Genomic DNA, 23,475 nt, shown 5'->3' on the forward strand with positions numbered 1-23,475 from the left:
GAGAGAGAGGGAGAAAGGTCATCAGAAATAGCCCACATTGAAATTTTCACATTGTTTTTCATGCTTAATTTTTTTCCAAGCAGCATTATCATTTACATTCACAGGAAAACTACTTTAAAACTAATATGAACACATGCAGCATACTATAAAATTTTTATTCTTATGTTTACAGCATAAGAGCATCTACCCTATAGAAATAATTTCCATGCATCAATACTCCTAAAAATAAAAAGCCAAAAATATGCTATTAATTCTAAGAAATTGACCATAGTTTTTAAATATTTTATAAAATATTTACTGGAATAGCATTATTTTAAACTCAGTGATTAAAATAAATAAAAATATCACTTGTTTTGCATGCACCTATTCCCTGAAAAAAATTTCATAGAAAAATTGTAGATGACTATAAATTTCTAACATGCACAGTTGAAGCACAGAAAAGTACTAAAAGAAGTAAAGCAAATACATACTTGGTTTCATCCATCACTTCTACTTCTGTAGGGGCTGTAATGGGTGCATTGGAACGTCCTGCAGTGGGGTCATCTGTGTTTAACTCTCCATTTGTAGAGCTTACAACCTGTCGAAAAGAAGAAGGAAATACATATATATATATATATATATATATATACACATACACACATACACACAAAGTAACAAGTTATATGATGATAAAAACTAAGGCTAAAGTATTTCAATTAGAAAGTTAATAAGAAGAACATAAAACAATTAGTATGTAGTTGAGCTGTTCATAACTGAATATAGTAATAAGTCTAATATTTTATTAAAATTCAAGGCCATCCAGTATTTGCTTTTTGACATACTTCCTTTCCATCTTGAAATTTGTCTTGTCTCTTTCCCTCTGATTTGTAAGACTAACTCCTACACTTGGGTCTGAATCAACAACCCCAGATGTGCCCATGTCCACTGGCATCTTGCTAATCACAAATTATTTCCTTCATAAACTTCAGTATTGCTCCTTCTAATAGATCTTTCATTTCAGTGTGTAATGACACTTGGGCGTCTCTTGCATACTGCCAATTCATCTACCCAGGTGTTCACCCCCCAGATCCAGGAGTCACTGCGAATCCTCTCTTTGACTGAAACCTCGCATCTCATCCATCAGGGAGGCCTGTTAATTTCTCCCCCAAAACACATCCCCAATCTAATCAGTTCTCCCCACCTCTATTATTATCAGGACTTTAGTTCAAGCCACCATGATCTCTTATGTGAAGAAGAGCAACAAGCTATTAACTGGTCTCTTTTTACCTACCCCCACCCTCCATTAATGTACTGTCTATACAACAATCAGAGTGCTCATTTGAAGACAGAAATTAGATCATGTATAATTAACCTGCTTAAATCTCTTCAAGTACCAACTTCCTATTTCACTTAAAATAAAGATTCGTATTCTTTACCCTAATTTACAAAGCCTCACAACATCTGAATCCTGCCTACCTCTCTGATCTCATACTACTTTCCCCCTTATTCACTAGCCTCCATCCAGTATGTCAAACTTATTCCCACCTTAAGGCTTTGGCAATTATCTATTTTTGATGCCTTCCTGCTTATTGGCCATATTCTCATCTTTCAGATTCTTAGAGAACATCCCTAAAGCAGCCCTTTTCTATCATACAATCTAAGACTTCCATACAGACACACTATGTCATGTTATACTCTACTATTAACTCTGTATAGCGTTTATCCAGATAGATATTTTTCGGATTATGTTTCTTGACACCCATTCCCACTGCCTCCTGCTCCATGACAGCAAAAACTTTGTCCTGTTGCTCACTATATCTCCCCACTACACCTAGCACAGAACAATCAATAAATATTTGTTGAAATAAATAAATGCATGCATGAATGAAATCCTAAAACAAAATAAAAATCATAGCAAAATTCCCACATTCTCCCAAATCCTCTTGGTCCTATAGTCACCTTTATAGGACTTATTTCTTGCTTTCCCCTCAACTTCTTCAAAACAATAGTCTTAACTTACCACTTCCATTTTTATAAAATTTTCCACTCATTTATTCCTTAACTCCTTGCAATCGATACTCTATAGCTACATCAGATTTCTAGTAAGAGTACTCTCGCAGGTTACCAATGACTCCTAGAAAAATATATTTGGTGGCCTTTGCTCAGTCCTCATTTTCCTATACATTTCTGTATCACTTAGCACTAGCTGATACTCTGCAGTAGATGGGTCCAGAAACAAAGCCTGGCTTTAACATTCACCCACTATGTGACCTGGGAAAGATAGCTCATCATGCTAAACCACAGGGTTCTCAGATATGAAATGGGAAACAACAGTATCCATTTAACAAAATTGATAGGAAGAAATGGAATCAATGCGTAAGGGGCAGTGATAGGCATATTTTAAGAGCTCCATGAATGGCGGCCCTTGTTCCTCAGCCAGTTTGCCAGCATTCGTGGCTTCAGCCACAACCACAAAGTAAAGGACTCAGTGAGCGCAACTGCTTGCCCACATGTTCACTTACACCACATGTGGTACCTCAAATGCAGTATTTCCAAAATGAAATTTCTCATACTCCTCTTAAATGGGTCACTCCTCCTATCTAGGGTTCCAATTTTTAGTAAACCCTACCTTCTTCTCAGACCTCCAGGTTCAAAATACCAATCACTTCTGCTGCTTCCCCTATCAGAGCTTGTTATAAGGGGGAAAACATGCTAATATATCAAAGGCCTGGACAGCAGACTGACAGCTGACTACCAGATTTAATTAACAGGGTCCATTTACAGAGGCCCATTTTACTGAAACTTAACTAATTCTCGGGTTCTTACCGAGACCACAATGTGCCAGGCACTCTTCCAGGAACTTGGAAAAACACAAGAAAAACACCCTTGCCCTCCTCAACCTGATAGTCCAGGGCATAGCAACAGGCCTCTCGCCCTCACAACTCCCAGAGAAGTCACTAGAAGTCAACCAACAAACCTAGATGAATAGAGGATTATGGAGGCTGAGTTTCCTGTATGGTATATAGACCAAGTACTTAGAAACGAACACTGCATTTGTGCCCACAGCTGAAAACACACAAAAATGCCTTGATCATTGTTAGTGACAACCAACTGAAGGAAAGGAATACCCCTGTGCCTCAGTCTGCCACTCTTCTCTGGGGCACCCACTTCTTTCTTTCTGGCATTCTATTGAGCTCCATGTCAATTTTTTCTCTTTATTTCTCCCTCTTTCTGAAAACATTCAACAATCATTATTTGTTCTAATTATCAAACATAATTTGGTTCTTTATTCTTAATTTTTAAGATGTCAGAACTCCTAGGCTGAACTGGAAAAGAAAGCAGGATTCTTATACTTTTGTATTCGCCACTATCTGTAATTAGCAGAGTGCCTTGCATGCAGAAGATAAACAGTTTACTCAACAATTTCCATTGCTCTTCCCTCAACATCATATTCACAGGTTTCTTTTCCTCCTTTGTGTTCACTGGCCTAAGACAGCTGGAGGGCATGCATCTCAAACTACAGGCAGCTCCTCGAATGTGTCCTCCCTTCCTTTAAACAGTATCATTGAAAACTGATAACTCAGGTAGTCTAAATTTCCAGCAAGAGCAACTGTATGAACATGGTAATTATATAATATGACTTACTTCAGTTCACACAAAGTCATGCCTGACTTTAAAAAGCTTTTAGAGAAATGTTTCAAATCTCATTCCACCTGGTTGACCACAACCAGACAAGAAGGAAATAACATCGTCATTTATATATTTTTTTAACGTAATGTTTTTTTCCTTTCCCCGATTCCTTAACTCTTTGAGTTAAGGCTAATATCTCAGGGTAAGAATAGAATCAATGTGGTAATAGAGTTCTCCTATAAAAGCAGCCTACTTGGGATCCCTGGGTGGCGCAGCGGTTTGGCGCCTGCCTTTGGCCCAGGGCGCGATCCTGGAGACCCGGGATCGAATCCCACGTCGGGCTCCCGGTGCATGGAGCCTGCTTCTCCCTCTGCCTGTGTCTCTGCCTCTCTCTCTATCTCTCTGTGACTATCATAAATAAATAAAAATTTAAAAAAAAAAAAAAAAAAAAAAAAAAGCAGCCTACTTAACACTGGTGACATGAGAGTATATCAGGGCATTAAATTTGTTTTCATTTAAGGAAATTAGTGTCTTTTTGTAAAGGCATTTTACAAAGAAAAAAACAAAGACATAATATTATAAACAGCCTTTATATCCCTATAAACCTAAATCATCCAATATGCACAAATTATTTTTATAAACCAAATTCTGAAGGATTCCATTTAGGTAACATTTCTAAAATTATAACTTGAAGTAGAACATGGGAGTCTCTGTGATATTAGTGTCCATCAGCTGATTTTTGTAATGAAAGTATATCTAAAAGTGACAGCCGCTTTTAGGTTTGACACTTGAAAAAATAAGTCAGTTGTTTTTAGGGTTTTTTCTTCTTGTTGTTCTTAAAGAAGTTTTCTGCGATATTCCTGCTTTAATAAGAAACCTAGTACAGTTATTTTAAGTGGTTACAAAAAAATAAAACAAATAAAAAAGCATCCAGATGTGGCGTTACTACTAGAGTATCCAACTTTAAGAGAAGAGGGTGTGGAAATAGCCTGCAGGTAAGACTAGGAGACAAATGATTGTTCACTTGATGGCTACCTGCCATATCTAATTCCAAAAGAAGTCATTCTCATAGACTTTTGAGTACAAGGATAACACACAGTATCTTTGTAGTCAATGATTTTGTAAGGCAAATTAATTTACTTTCCAAATACAAGGAATTCATATAAATCAGTTGTATTACCACCTTCCTAATTTCTACTGAGTTATTGTAAGGATAATACCACGTGTGCAGTAGAGGTTCACCATCTTCATTAACCAGATCTTCTTCTAACCAATAAATATATTAGACATATTAAATGTTATATACCTTACTGATGCCCTAAGTTTTCTCCAAAAGCCATCATTAAGAAAGCACACTAATAAATGAAATATTGTTAAGAGTAATTTCCCAAGAGTCTTCTGGATCCATATGCTAAGGTTCACACATACTACATGAAACCAACTTTCTTACATATTCTAAAACCTAGAGCTAGAGTGTTAACTTGATATTCCAACAGATGACTCAAAACCACAGTGACATTCTCATGGATTTTCAGCAAAGATAAGCTAAAATGGATTTTCAATTTAACGTTCACATATAGAAGTACCAGGCTGAGCACTATGAGTATTCCAGTTTTTCAAGACGTTACTGTAAAAGAATAAGAAAATAAACCTGTAATGCTCATTTAGCCAAATGAACACCCAGATGAGGCATTTCTTAAGCTAACCTGACAGAGCTGAGCTGGAAATTATTTACCTGCTAATGGCACACAAACCCTCCTCGCACAAACTATCTTGTACATATTACAGCACCCTGGAAACAGGAGGGAAAGACACAACTGTACTCATCACTGAATTCTCCTACTGGTTAGTACCTGTGTATTTTCAAAGATGTGAGAGAGAAAAGTGAAGGCAGTGCCTGGCCGTGTTTTAGAAAAGAGGAGTGCTAATGACAAGCACAACGGAGGACTGGGTGAGGTGTAGCACCTACTACTCCTCTGACTTCTAACCAGGCATGTTTCCTTACCATTTTGAAATACATCTGTCTCATTCTGTTCTGCTATCCTCACCTGTATTTGTATGTCTCAAGTTACAGGGACTCAAACAGCAGAGGGTCCAGCATAAGAATTAATGTTAGTCCTTCATTCCCATGCACAGTACCCAGCTGCACAAGACAGTGGCAACATTTGTGGGTCTGCCCTTTCCCCCAGATGCTCAGACTCAAGTGTTCCTTTAACTGCAACCAGAGGCTGGACAACTAGAGAAGATGTCCAAACAATCGGGACCCACACCACCTCACGGGAAGCAGTCTTCCAGAAGTGCCCTTAACATCTATCTTCCTCCCTCTGCTAAAAAAACTGCCTCTCCGCGTCCCGGGGCAGGGCTTCTGGGTGGCCAAGAACGCAAGGGAACTGTGCTCCAGCGAAAGGCACAGTCCCCCATGGGATTCGAGATGAGCACTACCAGTTGTCAGCTATGCATTTAAAACCTCATTTTGGAGATCCTGGCTTGCCAGGCAGACACACATCATAGAAGGATAAGTGACATTAACCTTCCCCTTGGTCCTGACACCAAACTAAATTCTTCCTTCTAATTATCAGGCAAATCCTCCCATTTCTCTTCATCTTGGCTACCCATCACTTTCCCTCAGCTAGACTTCTGAGAGCTGTGTTCCTGCCTCAGACTCGTTCTCCCTTTAGTCTGGTCTCCAGCAAAAGTCATCCTTAGGAAAAACACTAACAGAGTTACCTCACTTGTCTAATTCTCTTTACAGCTACCCAATATCCTCAAATCAAGTCCAAATTTAATAACAAGACCTGTTAAATCCTAGACAATTTGCCTGCTGCCTACCTCTCAGTCTCATTTCTACACCCACACACACACACAACAGCTTGACTGGACTGGAGTCCATTGCTCAGGAGGTCTCTCTCTCTCTCTCCTCTGCCACCTTATGGGTGCTGTCTTCTTGCCTGGGATAGTCCTCTCTAGAACCCTTTCACCTACTAACTTCTACTGATTCTTCACTTTAAAAACAGGTAAAAAAACAGAATCCAAAAAAAGACACAACTATTTCCAGGAAATCTTAACCCACTAAATGCCGGTTAGGTGCTTCTCTACACATTCTCATAGCATGCTATATTTTCTCCACTGACCACATTGACTGTTTAATTAACCTTCCCCACTAGCTAAAAGTTCCTTGGGGACAGACACCCTATCTTTGTTATTCTTCTTTTATTCAAAGACACCACTACAGTGCCTAGCACTTCCTAGTAGACATGTATATATATTTGCTGAATAATGACTGGCCAAGAAACTGAAAGTGCTAGGTCTAAGTTTCTCAGCCATATTTATTACCAAGGATTCTAAAGGCAGCAGAGAAGAACACACCTGGATGCCTTGGGAGCTTTTCCAAAATACATATAAGCTATGAACAAATTCAAAATTAGGTCTTCATATATCTGAATATAATTTTCAATCTCTTGAGTGGAAAAAATTTATCAAGCATGTAGCAAGATCCTTCCCCCATCAGTGAATTAACATAATTACACTAAAGATATAGCATAAAATTAGATAAATTCCAATTTGACAATGCTTTCTTTGGGTAGTACCACTAGACTTCACTTCCCAGAGACTAATCAAGTTTCTTAATCTGAAAAAGAATCAATTATTCGAGCATTTAGTACTTCATAAGTCCTACCTTCTATGCTCAATACTTTTTAAATTAAGTTCTCATGACAAAACCATGAGGTAGAGGTATTATCAATATTTCCATTTTACTGATGAATAATCTAAGGCATAGAATCTAAACTCAATTCGACTCTAGGGTTTGTGCTCTTAAACACAAGGAAATCAATGATTTGTAATACATATAGTAATTCTAAGGAGGGGAAAAAAGGAGTTGAAATTTAGACTCTACCAATCAGTTCCTATTAAAAGCACATCTGAAATAATAAATATTTAAGGATCCTTCTGTAAGTCAAAACAACAGGAGATTTCATCTTGCACGTCAACTGGAGGCAGACTGGAATGGCTTTGTGGTGACACAGTGAGAGCAATTCTGAGTTCCAGGAACACAGGGCAGTGACGGATGAGGGACGAATGCCATAGGCCTCAAATGGCTCATTTGAGGTAACTCCTGATTCTGCTCCCAAATACCCTAAATCTGCACCATATCTATTTATCATCAGACAGCTATCAAGTTACTATGGTAATGTCTTTCATGAGAAACTATTCGATAACAGGACCTTAGTTATTTGCTGAAAGCAAGTTTTTAAATTGCCAAATACAGTCTTTGTACCTCCTGCAAAGTCAACACTAGAAACTGTAGCATAACAATCATCACAAAGAATCTCAAGACAAACTATTCTTACACTTTTGTATTCATAAAAAGGTTTTCTCTTTATCTCTTCCCTTTATCAGACAACGAGAACAACTGAATACAGTTTCCCTTCCTTTGTTCAGAATGAAATGGAGGATTCATTTATTAGAATAATCACATTAGCTTAGATTTTAGTAACTTTTTTTTTTTTTTAAGATTTTATTTATTTATTCATGAGAGACACAGAGAGAGGCAGAGACATAGGCAGAGGGAGAAGCAGGCTCCATGCAAGGAGTCTAATGTAGGACTTGATCCTGGGACTCCAGGATCACACCCTGGGTCAAAGGCAGACACTCAATCACTGAGCCACCCAGGCATCCCTAGTAACTTTTCTCTCCTCTTCTTATTACTAGTTTTAAACGACAATTTTATTAGTCCAATTATTCAAGTGCCATATTGTAACTTTTCGAACTTTTTAAGTGGGTAGGCTATAAAGCATAAATTAAGTCAATATTTTAGGACAGAACAAGATTGAGGCATGAGCCTACTTACATTGCCAGTCAATTTTTCACAGAGGTCAAACTTGCTTAATGCCCATCGTGTCAGGTTAGTTGATGGTGTAAAATATATTCAGGAAGTCAATGAAAATAATGTAAATTTTTTTTTTGCTTGTGTATTACTAGAATGCTACTACGTAAAACTGATCGTGTATTGAATATTAGAATGAAGCCAGATGTAGTCTCCGTAGGCAGAGCAGTTGTTAAAGGGATGGTGAGAAAGAAAGTAAGTGGAAACATCTCTTTGGGAACATACAAAAAAAGAGAACATACAATACTACAGTGATGAGCCAAATCATCAAAGTCATTCACCCTGTGATGGTCTGGAGATCCCATGAACCACCTTTGGGAATCCCACAGGGTAAGAGGAAGCTAAGAAAATACACATTCGTGGTATGACAGAGAAGGGGCCAGAAAGCTTTTAATAGTATCGTAACTGCTGCAGATATCAGTGACCACTGAGCAAGACACCTGCTATTATAACATACGACACTTAGAAACATGTAAACGTATACAGACAAACATACCATCCAGTTTGTGTTATGAAACTAAATATAACTTGTTCCATTAGCTATTCCAAGGGTATGAATTGGGGTCATAAAAATTGTTTTAGATCTTAAAATTCAGGCACCCTTGCTTCTGAGTCCTCTTCAAATACTTGCATTACACAGGACTGAAAGGTCCACAGACGACAAAGTTCTATAAAAATATTTGGTTACATAATTTAAATTACCTCTAAAATTTAAAGGGTGAGAAAAACATGAGCACCCATAAGATTTAATCAAGAACGGATTTTTAGAATTCAAATGAAGAAAGAAGAAAATCTATGGGCAGATATCCAATAGACTAAATATATATACACATTCACTAAGAAAAATGCAAACTTGGTAAAACATAATGGAAAATTATTCAAGTGGAATTATGTAGAGGAAAAAAATCAAAACTTTTAAAGAAAGTTCTAAATTAAAATGGATGCAGATAATATTTATTATCTCAATTACTTTAAACTGGCATTTAAATTACCTGAAGTGAGCATTTTAAAAGAAGAGACTTAGTAACCTTCCCCTTTCTATAATTCACATAAAAGATGAAATCAGGGGGGCATGTGAGGGCAAGATAAGTTATTTCCAAGGGTACAGAAAAGGGGAGGGAGGAACACACTTCAAAAAAAAGGACTGCTTTAAATTTTTAGAAATATCCAGGAAATTGAGGAGAGTAACAAATCCTCATTCTTGAAATTATTTTCTCCACCTGATATTTTCTAGAAACAAAATATACCATTGTAACAATAAGGGTCATGTTTATTGGATCAATTAATCTGAAAGTATATTCTGAGTACTAAGGATAAAAAATTTCCTATTTTCAAGCTTAAAGAAGGCAAAAATCAACGAAAGGGAAAAGATATAAAAGTGTTCTATTACAGCATTAAAGAAGACTGAACTTATTATTGGAAAATCAAGCTTAACACATATTTCAATTAATACAGTTTGTTTTTCTAACCTGTTTTGAGTATGAGTTACTTAAATATTTTTGCATATACTTGCAAAAATGAACAAAGACAAAATCGTAGTATCCCTGGTGGTCTTTCTAGACCATGTTAATTTTGCTTTTTGGTTAAATACAAAGGTAGAGAATTATGGAGAGTTCAGTAACAAGTTTTTCATTAGGATATGAAGTCATGCCATGAGTTCCAAAAAAGGGTTAGTTGTATAAATTTGGGAAATAATCACTCATGCAAAAATCAGAAAATACCTGTACCGAGCCACCATGTCTGTCTGCTGCAAGGTGAGCTCTCAAATGGTGGGGATTTGCCTGCTGGGAGTCCCAAGCTGCCCTGTGGTCTGCCGACTGCCATTTATTTAATGCATGTGGCATGCATGGAAGAAGAAAAACCCAATATGTTAAACATCTCATCCTTATAATATAGAAAACAAACGTATAAAAGGAAATTTAAAATACCCTTGCTATTCTGAATCACAGATGCAGTTATCTTTGCATACTGGATGTGGAGAAGTTTTTATTACATGGCTACCATTAGGTAATGATCAACCATAAAAGTAAAACAGAATCATAGAGTTTAGAAGTATAAGGGCTTTAGATATCCTATTCCACCCTCCAATTTTATAAATGAAGTGAACAAAAAACCAGGGAGGTAAAAATCATGTGTCCAAGAAAGCATTCCAAATAAATCACAGAAGTACTAAAATTCCATCCACTATATTTTCTTACAGTAGAGGTCCCCCTTGGTTTTCTAATGAGGACTTACTTCTAACACTGTTAAAAAGATAGTCTTTATAAATAGCTGTATGTAGATCCTAGAAAACTTTTTTCTCTTGCTTAGTACTGTGTTTCTGATTGTGAGGTTAATATGAAAAAAAAAAACAGAAAAGTTCTCTGAAAAGTGGCAAGTGTTATACAGAAGAACACTATGAGGATATGATAGGCATTTTTTTTTTTTTATTATTCAGTGACAGTCCTACTTTATATGAATCCCTTTGTTTCCCTGACCTCTTTTTATCTAGTTCAAATTAAGGAACCCATTCCCATGATAGACTGATATCTAGATGCTTTTACATGACTTGGCAACACTGCACGGCAATAACCACAAACTAATAATAATATACTAACAGAATTAGGAGTAGCTGCTTAAGAGGGGTCAATATGTATGTTCCAGGAAAATGTGGTCAGCACCAATAAAAAGATGGGAAAGGAATACAATAGTTAACATTGTTTTATAATTACATGTTTGGTTCTCCATCAGCTGCTTTCCATGTGTTACCTCATTTTGAGATAGATAGTATCATTCTCATTTCAATGAGGAAGAGACTTAGACTTTAAATACTTGCCTAAGGTCAAAGAAATTGCAAGAAATACAGGAGGGATTGAAACTCAAGAGCCTACTACTCGGCCAGTAGTACTACCTAGCTCCTTAATATAATGATATATGTTTAAAGTCTTCAGTGCTCTTTTCTTTATTTCTTTTTCAAACTAAGTCAAGAAAAACTTGCCATAAAAAAAAATAAAAAAAATAAAAAAAAAAAATAAAAAAAACCTTGTCACAAAGTGCCAAGTATATTGAGCCCTTGGGAGCCTGAACCTATCAGTGGCCAGAGCAAGCCTAGGAGAGAAGAGATGTTAGGTCCAAGTGGGCACAATGAATAAATGTTATGGCACTAAGCTTCCCTAATTAAACTGTACAATGCAAACTTACATAAGAAGTATGAAGGAGCATGAAGTCTACCATCAAAACAATTACCACAGTTCTAGGTCTTTTCATTAAACCTTCTGTGTTCATGACCAGAATTTAGCAGGTATATACCTTAAACTAAGATAAATTAGATGAGATTAAATCTAAAAAAGACAAAAGAATGAAAATGATGCTAAAATGGAGACAAATACCTAAATACTACCTAGAACAACAGGTAACATTTAAGGGTCATGGACCTCGTAAAGAAGATAGGAACAGTTCTCCAGCCTCTCCTCACAATCAATAGTTACATGTACACCTAACACCTTCTCTGAAATGTCAGGAGATCCCGACTTCAACCGTCAACTCTAAATTACAAATTATTTATCTGGGGACATTACATTTCAGTCATTTAACTACATGTTCTTTTATGACTATCAACTTCGAATATCTCATACAACTGAAATGTTTACTGTTTCACAGATGTTTAGGAAAAGTTTCTGAGATATATAACTTTTTTTTATTATGATAACAGCCTGCATACCCAGGTTTCAAATTTAATACATAAGCTACCCTAAAGGGTTTCCTGGGGAAAAAAACACACACACAAAAGAAAACAAAAATTGACTCCCTGCATCTACTACAACAAGGACAACACAAATAAAATATGATTCTCGCCCTCAGTGAGCTCACAATCTAGCTAGGAAGACAAGTCTGAAACAGGTAGAAAGTTCAACCTGAAGAGATTTGAATTATAATAGAATTCAACATTAAAAGAAGAGTTTCACTTATTATAATACCTAACAGCTACAGAGAACATGAATTATTGATCTTCATCCAATTGAGAAATTATTCTGACATATAAAACACAAACTCCAAGTCTTGTCTTGGAGCCATTTCTTTCTATATGCAGAAAGAGTATTATCAGAGTATTTAAACTGTCAACGAGTAATAATTTATATCTGAAGAAATTTATATATAAGATCCTTTATTGTCCCAATTTTTCTAAGGCAAAATTCTAAAACTATTCTGTTTTAAATGGCTGTACTTTAAAGCACAATATTGTTAAATATCCCCCAAATGGAGTATTTTATTTTGCTATGATTTTTTAGTGTGTTGTGCTCTTTCCTTTGATTTTCATCTCATTTAACTCACTTGAACTCTGGTGGGATAAATTATACAAGAGTAAAAAAGGACAGCACATTATATATCCCCAGAAAGGGTTGTAAGTGAAAATTTTAAAGACACTATTTAACTCCCAACCAGCAAAACATTTTATGTCAAAGATACATTAAATCAAGCTTATTACAAAACAAAAAAAGTGAGAACATCACTCAAAAATTTCAACAGCTTTCAATTACCCTACCCAGACTCTACTGTCAATTTAGCTGCTATGCTTTGCCTCAAACCTACTCTGCTCAAAGCAAACTGAAATGCTCACTATTCCTCAAACTCTACATTTTTAAACTTCTTCATACTGTTCTCTCTCCCCAAAATGCCCTTATTCCTTCATCTGCCTTTTAAAAATTCAATTCATCAGGCTCATTTCAAAAGCCACCTTCTCCATAAACTCTTCGTAGATCCCCCGTATTTCAATGATCTTCCGTGGCACTTTATTAATATGTTTCATGTGAGACAGCTTACACTGTTCAGTGATGTATTTATTTCTGAGTTTATCATAATGATCACAGTAACAGTAACACGAGCCATGAGACCTGAGATGTAGTGCATACTTATAGGAATTAACAAGGGATATTTCTGTTTCACAGATGAGAGAACTTAGGTTTTGAAAGATAAAGTATTTTGTCCAGGATCGAGTCATATCCAGGTATGTCTGATTTCAGAGACTGAGTGAGCTCATAGCCATTCATTACAAAATAATTTCTTACAGGTGTTTTCCTTATTTGTTGCATTTCTGCGACCTGTAGAATAGTAGCTTTCAAAAAGCAGAAACTCAGCAAAAAATGTATTGAGCTAAATTAAACTATAGTTAGAAAGACTAACTCCTATTATAATTTATTCCAATAGGATATCCAATTACTTCCATTCTAAGAAAGTATCAAATGTTGCTCAAAGTTTATGCTAATTTATACCACTAACGAGAAATTTATTAAACATGTTCTTGTGATTTTTAAACTTCGTAAAGAATGAAAATTAGGGGGAAATGGTTTATTTGTTGCAAATCTATGCATTTTCAATCCTTAATATGCATGTGCATATAATCTGTTTTATGTATTAAAAAATGTATTTTGATCCTTCAATATCTATCTACATGTGTACGTATGTGATCACATAACACACGGGCGCACATGTACACACACCTGTAAAGCTACCATCTGGGCATGGTAAAATACCAGATTTACTTTTAAACTGTCAGAAGGTAATACAGAAGCAAATAAGACATTTCACATCTGAAAGGGCAGCAAACCTGGTTTTTGGATTGTTGCATCTTATCTCTGTGTTGATGTGCTTCTCTGTTTGATGACAGAGCAGGATCTTGCTGAACTGCACCCACTGGAGTAGGCTACAATACAATAATTAGCATCAATACATTCTATTTTAGAAGTCTTATTTAAAATAATTTAGCTGCTTCATGGAATCAAGGAAATAATAAAGGACACTTAAAGTGAAGCCTACAAAAAGATATCACAAAGTATATCATTAAAAATAACAAGTTAAAACAAAAGAAATGTAGCTACTTTTTATACTGTTTTCAAAATATTTAAATATTTTATTAAGTATTCACTTTTACATCAACAAAATACTCTCTAATGTTATCTTTACTTTCAGGTTACTTTCTCATATGAAAGTGTACTTATGTATGTCTCATTTTTAAAGTTAATGTATAAACAGAATAAGTAATTTCAAACAGATAAGGAAATGATTTTTTAAATAAGCTAATAAAATGGCCTATTGGCCATATTTTGATTCAGGAGAGACTTCTAAAAATTTTTACTTTTCAAATATGTTTCAAACTCAATATAAATACTTTAAGCACAGTTTATTCAGATATGCATCATAGATACCATATATAGTAAATCACTTTGGATTCAAGAAAAATATAGATCAAACACTTTAATAAGTGAATTGTTCAAAAATACCTGAATCTGAGAGTTTGGCAGCTCCAAATATGGATAAAAATTCACTAACAGTGAGCCACAATTAAAGAAATCTTGTAAGACATTCTTATTTAAAAAACTAGTGAGAAGAAATATTTTAAAAGTTGTCTCTTCAAAGAAGAATTTCATGATGTGTCCCTTTAAGTGATGAGCTCCAATCCTATAGTTACATTCAAGACAATTTCTAAAAATTTTATAAAATTTAAGTTTTATAAAAAATAGTTTTAGAAAGCCAAAACATGCTCCAATTTTTATGTATCAGTCTATTTAAGACAAAACTTAAAACTATTAGTCTAATTAAAACCCACAGCTTTACATTACTAATGTTTTGAGAAATGGCTAAAATAAAACTAAATGATCTTTTTTTTTTTTTTCCTAAGATTTTATTTATTTATTCATGAGAGAGACAGAGAGAGAGAGAGGCAGAGACATAGTCAGAGGGAGAAGCAGGCCCCTAGCAGGGAGCCCGATGTGGGACTTGATCCCGGGACTCCAGGATCATGCCCTGGGCTGAAGGCGGCGCCAAACCACTGAGACAACGGGGCTGCCCACTAAATGATCTTTTAAAGTAACAGGATAGGGACGCCTGTGTGGCTCAGCGGTTTAGCGCCCACCTTTGGCCCAGGGCGTGATCCTGGAGTCCCGGAATGGAGTCCCACATGGGGCTCCCTACAAGGAGCCTGCTTCCCCATTCTGACTGTGTCTCTGCTTCTGCCTCTCTCTCTGTTTCTCATGAATAAATAAATAAAATATTTTAAAAAAAATAAAGTAAGAGGATATTATATAAAAAAAAATTATATTTGACATTAAGGACTAAATCAGGAATGAAAAGTTCAAAATAACTCATTACTTTAAAAGCAGGAGGTCCAAATATGGGATTTTTATAAAATTCAAAGAATAATTTTAGTACTGTGCTACCTAAAATGCCCATGAAAATGAAATAAAATTAATCCTTTTAAAAAAATTATTTGTACTCACTCTTTTCACTGAAGAAGCTGTACTGCAGGGAAAAGAAAAGACTACAAATTATCTTTCATTATATAGCAAGTACTCACCAACTGTTTACCAATCCAGTCATATTCATAATCAAACAAATATCCTTTTCGATCAAACAAGTCAGTAAAAAGCTTTCTTAGGTAGTCATAGTCTGGTTTTTCAAAAAAATCTAGCCTTCTTACATAACGAAGATATGTTGCCATTTCTTCTAGAAAGGAATAAAAATTGTTCTGATTATACTTTTCTATCTACTCATTACTAATAAAATTATTTAAAGATCTAAAAATACAATGTTATAAAAACATGAAAAAGTAACAAAATCCTGCTGCAATTTAAAATTTTAGGAATTTAGGGGCACCTGGGTGGCTCAGTCAGTTAAACATCTGCCTTTGGCTCAGGTCATGATCTCAGGGTCCTGGGATGGAGACCCGTGTCAGGCTCCCTGATCAACGGGGAGTCTGCTTCTCCCATTCCCTGGGCTGCTCTCTCATGCTCTTTCTCAAATAAATAAATAAAATCTTAAAATTTTTTAAATTTTAGGAATTTAATCTCAATGAAATTCTAAAGAAGAGAAGGGAAGAAAAAAATAGGGTCAACAGAGAAATGAGAGGTTTTATTAAATAAATACGTTTATTTCATTTCACTAGGAAAGGCTCAAATTTTTATTTACATTGTTGCTTTGAATAGAAACCTTGGATAGTACTAAATATTGAATTAGCAACTTAATAATACATAATTACTTAAACACAAGCATCATACTTAGCTCATCAACTTAAAATTTATTTAAAATACTAGTGTGAATTGATTTATATATTAAATTATATATTAAAGCATCTGCACTCACTTGATGGATGTTTTTTACCATCAGGTACATTCACTAACTGACCTATAGAAGATTCAAATTTCTAACTTGGGCTATTTCTAACATAATTCTAACCAAGCAAAATAAAGCTAAGAGATCTCAGAAATAAAACAGCAGCAGAATTTAATTCTTTTAATTTCTGGTCATATAAAATTATCTGGTAATATACAAATTTCTCTGTGCCACTGTAATTCTCAAAGTATAAGAGATATGCATTTTTCTTATAGGTCCTACTTTCCTAAAGAAAAAGAAAGAAAAAGTCATAAAAGTCAACAAGTAAAATGGTGAGCAATTAGTAAAACAGGGTTTCACCATCAGGGCATAGAAAATCACTATACTAAGAGATGGAAGGTTACTCTCAGGTATTTTTCCGATTCAATTCATTTACAGTGGCCAGTGAAAACAGGATCCTGCACAGTCCAACAGGCAATAAGAATGGTACTCAGTGACCTTCCTCATAGAGTGACTCTCACTATTCCACGTTCTACCTAGCTACCTGGTTAATTTACTTTGACATCCCCATTTTATCCTGCAGAAATTTGTATAGGCTTCATAATAACACATAGCCAGTCTGCCTACACCTACACTAGTAGTGTCAACCAGTATTTTTTTTAATCTTCCACTTTTAGATATTACAGCAAAGAAGAAAATTATGTAATTAGGGTTTGCTGTCAAAGAATAATATAAGCAAATCTGAGGAAGCGCTACCTGAGATCACGCTGCTCGCTGATACTACAGCAATGATGCCAGCATTCTCCAGGAGGACATATGAATACTGAAGTGAGGTATGAATTTAATCTTGGACCTTCAGGTTTGGTTCATGTTTTACTTAATACATTAGCAACAAATTAATATCATCCCTTAATTGATTTAGGAATCTTACGTAAATTTTTGTTGCCAAAACTCTACATGGAAGTAAAACTATTTTCATAAAGCTCCCCAATGTAACATTCACCTAAAAGTAGTAAGGTTTGTAGATCTTAATGTACTTTGAAAACTAAATCATACAACACACACCTCCTTTGAGCTTGACAATGAAACTCAAATGACTAACACTATGCACCAAAACTTTATAGTTGGCATTTCTCAGCAAATCTTTTAACTTATTAAAAGTATGTCACTGATACTTTAGCTGATACTGGTCAACACTATTAAAAGATGGGATTTTCATCTATTAATACCATCTTAACAAAGAAAATACACAAACTGCCCCCATGGCTTATGCATGAAATGCTGACATCTTTTAAATCATACTTTGAACTCATTTTTTTAAGCATAAAAAAAGGAATTATAAACTTGAGCAATGGAAATTAACAGCTCTGGTTTCCTGTGTAAGCACATGTACCAGTGTGGTATTATTCATTACCTGGAAAATTTTCACATAATACTTCTATAGGTGTGGCTCGTTTTGTATCTCCAATTTTCTGATACCTCTCCTTTAATGTGTCAGCCTAAAAAAGAAAGGAAAAAATCTTGAGAAAGTGGTAAATTTAAAATTAACTACTTGGAAGACAGAAACTTAACATATTAACAATTTATAACTTTCAAAGGAAACATAAAAACCATTACCTTTAAACCTTGCCAAGGAAGACTGCCCCTCAGAAAATACATGAACATATGACCTAAAGCTTCTAAGTCATCTCTTCTACTTTGTTCTGAAATATAAGAGAAACATCAATTTCACTTTCCTAGTTAAGGATACAAGAATGGAGAATTAACTCTTTGGTTACATATAAATTAATCCCCAAAGTTTAGTATATAAATGTAAAATACCTAGCACTTACAAGCAACAAATCATGTCCAGTTAAACAATGTTTTTAACATTAAAATTACGATGCATCTTTGGGGATCCCTGGGTGGCTCAGCGGTTTGGCGCCTGCCTTTGGCCCAGGGTGAGATCCTGGAGTCCCGGGATCGAGTCCCACATCGGGCTCCCGGCAGGAGGCACTTATCCCTCCTCCTGTGTCTCTGCCTCTCTCTCTCTCTTTCTCTCTCTCTCTATCATAAATAAATATTTAAATAAATAAATAAATAAAATAAATAAAATAAAATAAAATAAAATAAAATAAAATAAAATAAAATAAAATAAAATAAAATAAAATAAAATTATGGTGCATCTTTAATATATGCCACTATGGTTTTTCTGGTTTGTTTTTTTGTGTTTTTTTTTTTTTTTTTTAAGATTCTATTGGGTGTTCATTTCTCTCCTTAGATATCTATCCATAGAAGTATACAGCAAGGCAGAAAGGGTTCCATAGTCAAATACAAAGTCAATGTGTTACTATAGCTCCATCTTAAACACCCAGGATATAACATATTTAATATGGTTCAGAAAAACCTCAGAGATAAAAATGTTTAACTTCACTTAACTCTGCATTTCCTGAACTTAATATGAACACAAAATGTCCATTCTATATACTCTCCAATAATGACAAATACATTTAGGATTTTGTGTAATATATTCTTAAAAACACTTGTGTTTGACACATCCCAACATTAATAACCCCTCTGCAACCAACCAAAAATATGCTGCTAGAACAAACTGCCATTTTCAAATTGCTGCTGTTGTTTTAGTAACAAAATGTTATATAGCACATAACTAAGTGACAATTACAGATGAAGGCTTGGAAAGATACATCTGCTGAGTTTTTCAATGTTTTTGTCACTGAAGTTAAATGCCTAAGATTTATTACAATTTTAAGATAATATAAAAACTTTGGGGTTTCGTACATAGCAGAGCAGCTCCTTCGCTGCGATCTATTGAAAGTCAGCCCTCGACACAGGATTTGTAAAAAAATAAAATAAAATAAAGTAAAATAACATAAAAACTCTAACAATAAGAGGAAGAAACAATACTTTAATTATAAAAAGATGTTCATGTGTAAGACATTTTATCCAAATGAGTAATCATCATACTACCTAAGCAGTACTGAAAGTTTTTGAAAAAGCAAACTTTTCAAAGCATGGCTCTGCACTAGCGCAAACGGGACAGAAAAACCTTTTAATTTCTACTATGTAATCTCACTCTACAATTGCTTTCTGTACCACTAGCTACAGTTTGCATATATGTTGTGATATTATCTAGTCAAGACCTATCCTTCAACCAGACAGCAGATTATAGGACAGCAGATGTCTCTTGGCTCATTTTCCTCAAGACTGAGTATAATGGCTGCATAGGGCAGGCACTCAACATGTACTAAATATAAAAATGTACATTTGAAAATATATAATACTAGATATGTGTCCCTTTCCTAGAAGCAAACGAAGATATTCAGAAGAAAACATATCAAATTGTTAGTAATTAGGATTATGAGATTAGAGGATTAAAAAAGACATTCCACCTTCTTATTTCATATACTCAAACTGCAGTATAATGCAAATTTTTCCCTTTTGCTTGTATTTTCTATTACAACAATGTAAGCATATGCTATTAGAAACAGAAAACTTTCAAAATAAGTAAAATAGACTTAAGGTCTTTTTAGAGCCATTAATAAAAGTGGGGATGTGAATAACATGAAAAAAATGAGTAATATATTTTATATATACAATTTCACTTTATTAGATCCTGGGAACCTAAAGAATGGAGTTATGCAAAGAAAAAACATTATTTCTGAAGTCCCACTGAGAATCACAATCATCCCTAAAACTTTTTCTTTTCAAAAGATTTTATTTACTTATTCATGAGAGACACAGAGAGAGAGAGAGGCAGAGACACAGGCAGACTCAATCCCAGGACTCCGAGATCACGCCCTGAGTGGAAGGCAGATGGCTCAACCACTGAGCCACCCAAGCGTCCTACCTCTAAAATTTTTAAAAGCCTCAAATGAGCAGATCTAATGCTGGAGACTGATTCCTTGTATATGTATGACATGAGCTAGAAGAACGTGCATTTTTTAAAACCTAGCAGATGATTCTGAAATACAGCCAGATTTGATAAGCACTAAAAAAAGAAACTATTTTTACTGAAGTATACTTTACACATAATAAAATACACGCATTATAAGGGTAGAGTTTGAAAAACTTTAACAAGGTACATCAAAGTATCACCACAATCAACAAGCATTTCCAACACTCCAAAAAGTTACCTAATGCCCATTGCCTGTTTTTTTCCCCTTCCCCTGGCCTCGAAACATCCACTTATCTGCTTTCTGTCAGGCTACACTAAATTTGATTTTTTAAAAATAGTTTCACATGAAAAACATCATATGCTATGGACACTTGGGTCCAAATTCTTTCACTCAACATAATGTCTTTATGTTTGTCCATGCGTTGGTAGTTCATTACTTTTTATTGCTGAGTAGTATACCACAATATATTTATATTTATATGTTCAACAGTTGATGGACCATGAGTAACTTCCAGTTTGGGGCTACTGTGAATAAAGCCTTTATGAACATCCCAATACAAAGCCTTTATGAACATCCTATACAGATACATCCAAATACAAATCCTAATACAAAAAACATACAAATACAAATACACAAATACAGATTGTGTGAACATATGTTTCCATTTCTCTTGTGTAAATATTTAGGAGGATTACTGCTTCATATGAAAAGTATAGACTTTACTTTTTAAGATACTTCTATACTGTATTCCAAAGAAATTGTGCCATTTTATATTTCCACCAGCAAAGTATAAGAATTCCAGTTGCTGTAGTGCCCATCCTACATTTAGCATAGTCACTCTTTTATATTTTAGCCATGCTAATGGCTGTGAGGTGTTAGCTCACTGTGATTTAATTTGAATTTCACCAGTGACTAATATTTTTTGAGCACTGTTTCAGTGTTACTGCTTATTCATACATCTTTTTTGCGAAGTGTCTATTTAAATATTATACTCATTTTTTTTAATTGTACTATTTGTCTTGTTATAAAGTTGTAAGAGTTGTTTGTGTATTCCAGATACAAGTAGTTGTCAGATATAAGTTCTGCAAGTACATTCTCCCACATTGTAGTTTGCTTTGTTTTCTTAACAGTATATTTCAAAGAACAGAATTTCACATTTTGATGAAGCACAACATATATCAGGTTTTTGTTGTTGTTTGCTTATGCTTTTTTTTTTTTTTTTTTTTTTTTTTATTTATGATAGGCACACAGTGAGAGAGAGAGAAGCAGAGACACAGGCAGAGGGAGAAGCAGGCTCCATGCACCGGGAGCCCGACGTGGGATTCGATCCCGGGTCTCCAGGATCGCGCCCTGGGCCAAAGGCAGGCGCTAAACCGCTGCGCCACCCAGGGATCCCCTGCTTATGCTTTTTTATGTCCTATCTGAAAATCTCCGGTAAGCCTAATGTTAGAAAGATTTTCTATTTTTTCTTCAAGAAATTCTACAGTTTGGGTTCTTAAACTTAAATCTAGGATTCTTTGAAGTAATTTTTCTTCTTTTTGCTCCATGTGGGTAAGGGTTTAAAGTCATTTTCTTCAATACTAAAACCTAGTTATTATCACACAGTTTCTTTACAATACTATCCTCTTCCCCCTTGAATTACTTTTGCACCCTTCTTGAAAACCAATTGAGCATCTGGGTAGGGGTCCATTTCAGGACTCTGTATTGTGACTCATTTATCTATGTCTAGGCCAACATCACCACATAGAAGAAGAAGGGAAAAAAATAATGATAAATGAGGAAACCAATGATGACAAAAAAAGACAATTTAAAAAACCCACAAAATCAAAAGCTGGCTACATGAAAAATTCAATAAAATTAATGCTCTCACTAGGCTAAAAGAATGAAAATACAAATTACTAGCATCAGGAGCAACAAAGGGGCACCAGGAGAGATCCTACATACATAAAAAGAATGGTAAAAAGAGTGGTAAAAGAATATTATGAACTTATGCCAGTAAATTCAACAACTCAGATGAAATGGACAAATGCCTTGAAAGCTACAAGTTACAAAGATAATGTGAATAGTTCTATAATAAATAAAGAGATTTAATTTATAATTTAAAAACTTCCCAAAATATAAGTGAAGGTGAGAGAGCATCACTAGTAAATTCCATTAAACAGTTAAGGAATAATACTAGCTCTACACAAACTCTTTCAGGAAGCAGAGGAGAAGGGAATCTTTCCCAACTCTTTTCATTAACGATATTACCAGTAAAAGACATTAAAAGCAAAGGAAAATACAGGAAATGTCCCTCATCAACACAGTCACAAAATCCTTCAAAGCTAATACACCATGACTAAGTAGAGTTCATCCTATGAATTTAAGATTGGTTTAACTTTCAAAAACCAATGTAATTGATCATATAAAAGATATAAATCATATGATTGCCTAAAAAGATACAGAAAAAGCACTTAATAAAACATAACGCGCATTTACAATAAAAAAAATACTCATTAAACAAGGAATAGACAAAAAACTTCATTCTGACAAAAGACTTCTATGAAAAACCTGTAACTAATATAATTCTTACATGGGAAAGGCACCCCTACAATCAGGAACAAAACAAGGATGTTCACTCTCACATTATCTACTAAGTGTCGTAATGGAAACTCTTGTTTCTACAAAAAAAAAAAAAAAAAAAAAATTAAAGGTATTCAGATTGGAAATGAGTAAGCGAAACTAGTTTTCTCTGCAGACTCTATGACTATATATGTGAAAAATCCTACGTAATCTACAAAAAAGCTCTGAGAACTAGTATAGGAGTCTTTAGCAAGGTTACAGGATACAAGGTCAACTTATAAAAATCAACTGTGGGCAGCCCGGGGTGGCTCAGCGGTTTAGCACTGCCTTCAGCCAGGGCATGACCCTGGAGACCAGGGAACAAGTCCCACATCGGGCTCCCTGCGAGGAGGAGCCTGCTTTTCCCTCTGCCTGTGTCTCGGCCTCTCTTTCTCTGTC

General features: G+C 35.0%; 1 protein-coding gene across 12 annotated transcripts in view; it reads right to left on the minus strand.

Annotated features, from left to right (window-relative positions):
- Window positions 1-23,475, minus strand: part of CSNK1G3 (casein kinase 1 gamma 3) — a 113,776-nt gene that overhangs the window by 16,219 nt on the left and 74,082 nt on the right. For 6 of the 12 annotated variants that reach the window (XR_005988852.1, XM_041761537.1, XM_041761538.1 and 3 more), the window contains 6 exons: window positions 18,197-18,282; window positions 17,994-18,078; window positions 15,825-15,973; window positions 14,079-14,174; window positions 10,216-10,311; window positions 471-577 (listed from right to left, as the gene is read on the minus strand). Coding sequence is in view for 11 of the 12 variants with exons in the window: in XM_041761537.1 (XP_041617471.1) it covers window positions 471-577; window positions 10,216-10,311; window positions 14,079-14,174; window positions 15,825-15,973; window positions 17,994-18,078; window positions 18,197-18,282 (619 nt within the window). In the remaining variant the exon portion in view is untranslated. The remainder of the gene's footprint in view (window positions 1-470; window positions 578-10,215; window positions 10,312-14,078; window positions 14,175-15,824; window positions 15,974-17,993; window positions 18,079-18,196; window positions 18,283-23,475) is intronic. The other 6 variants (XM_041761543.1, XM_041761541.1, XM_041761546.1 and 3 more) reach the window with 4 other exon arrangements.

Source organism: Vulpes lagopus, chromosome 7 (genome assembly GCF_018345385.1).
Source record: "Vulpes lagopus strain Blue_001 chromosome 7, ASM1834538v1, whole genome shotgun sequence".
NCBI classification, from domain to species: Eukaryota; Metazoa; Chordata; class Mammalia; order Carnivora; family Canidae; genus Vulpes; species Vulpes lagopus.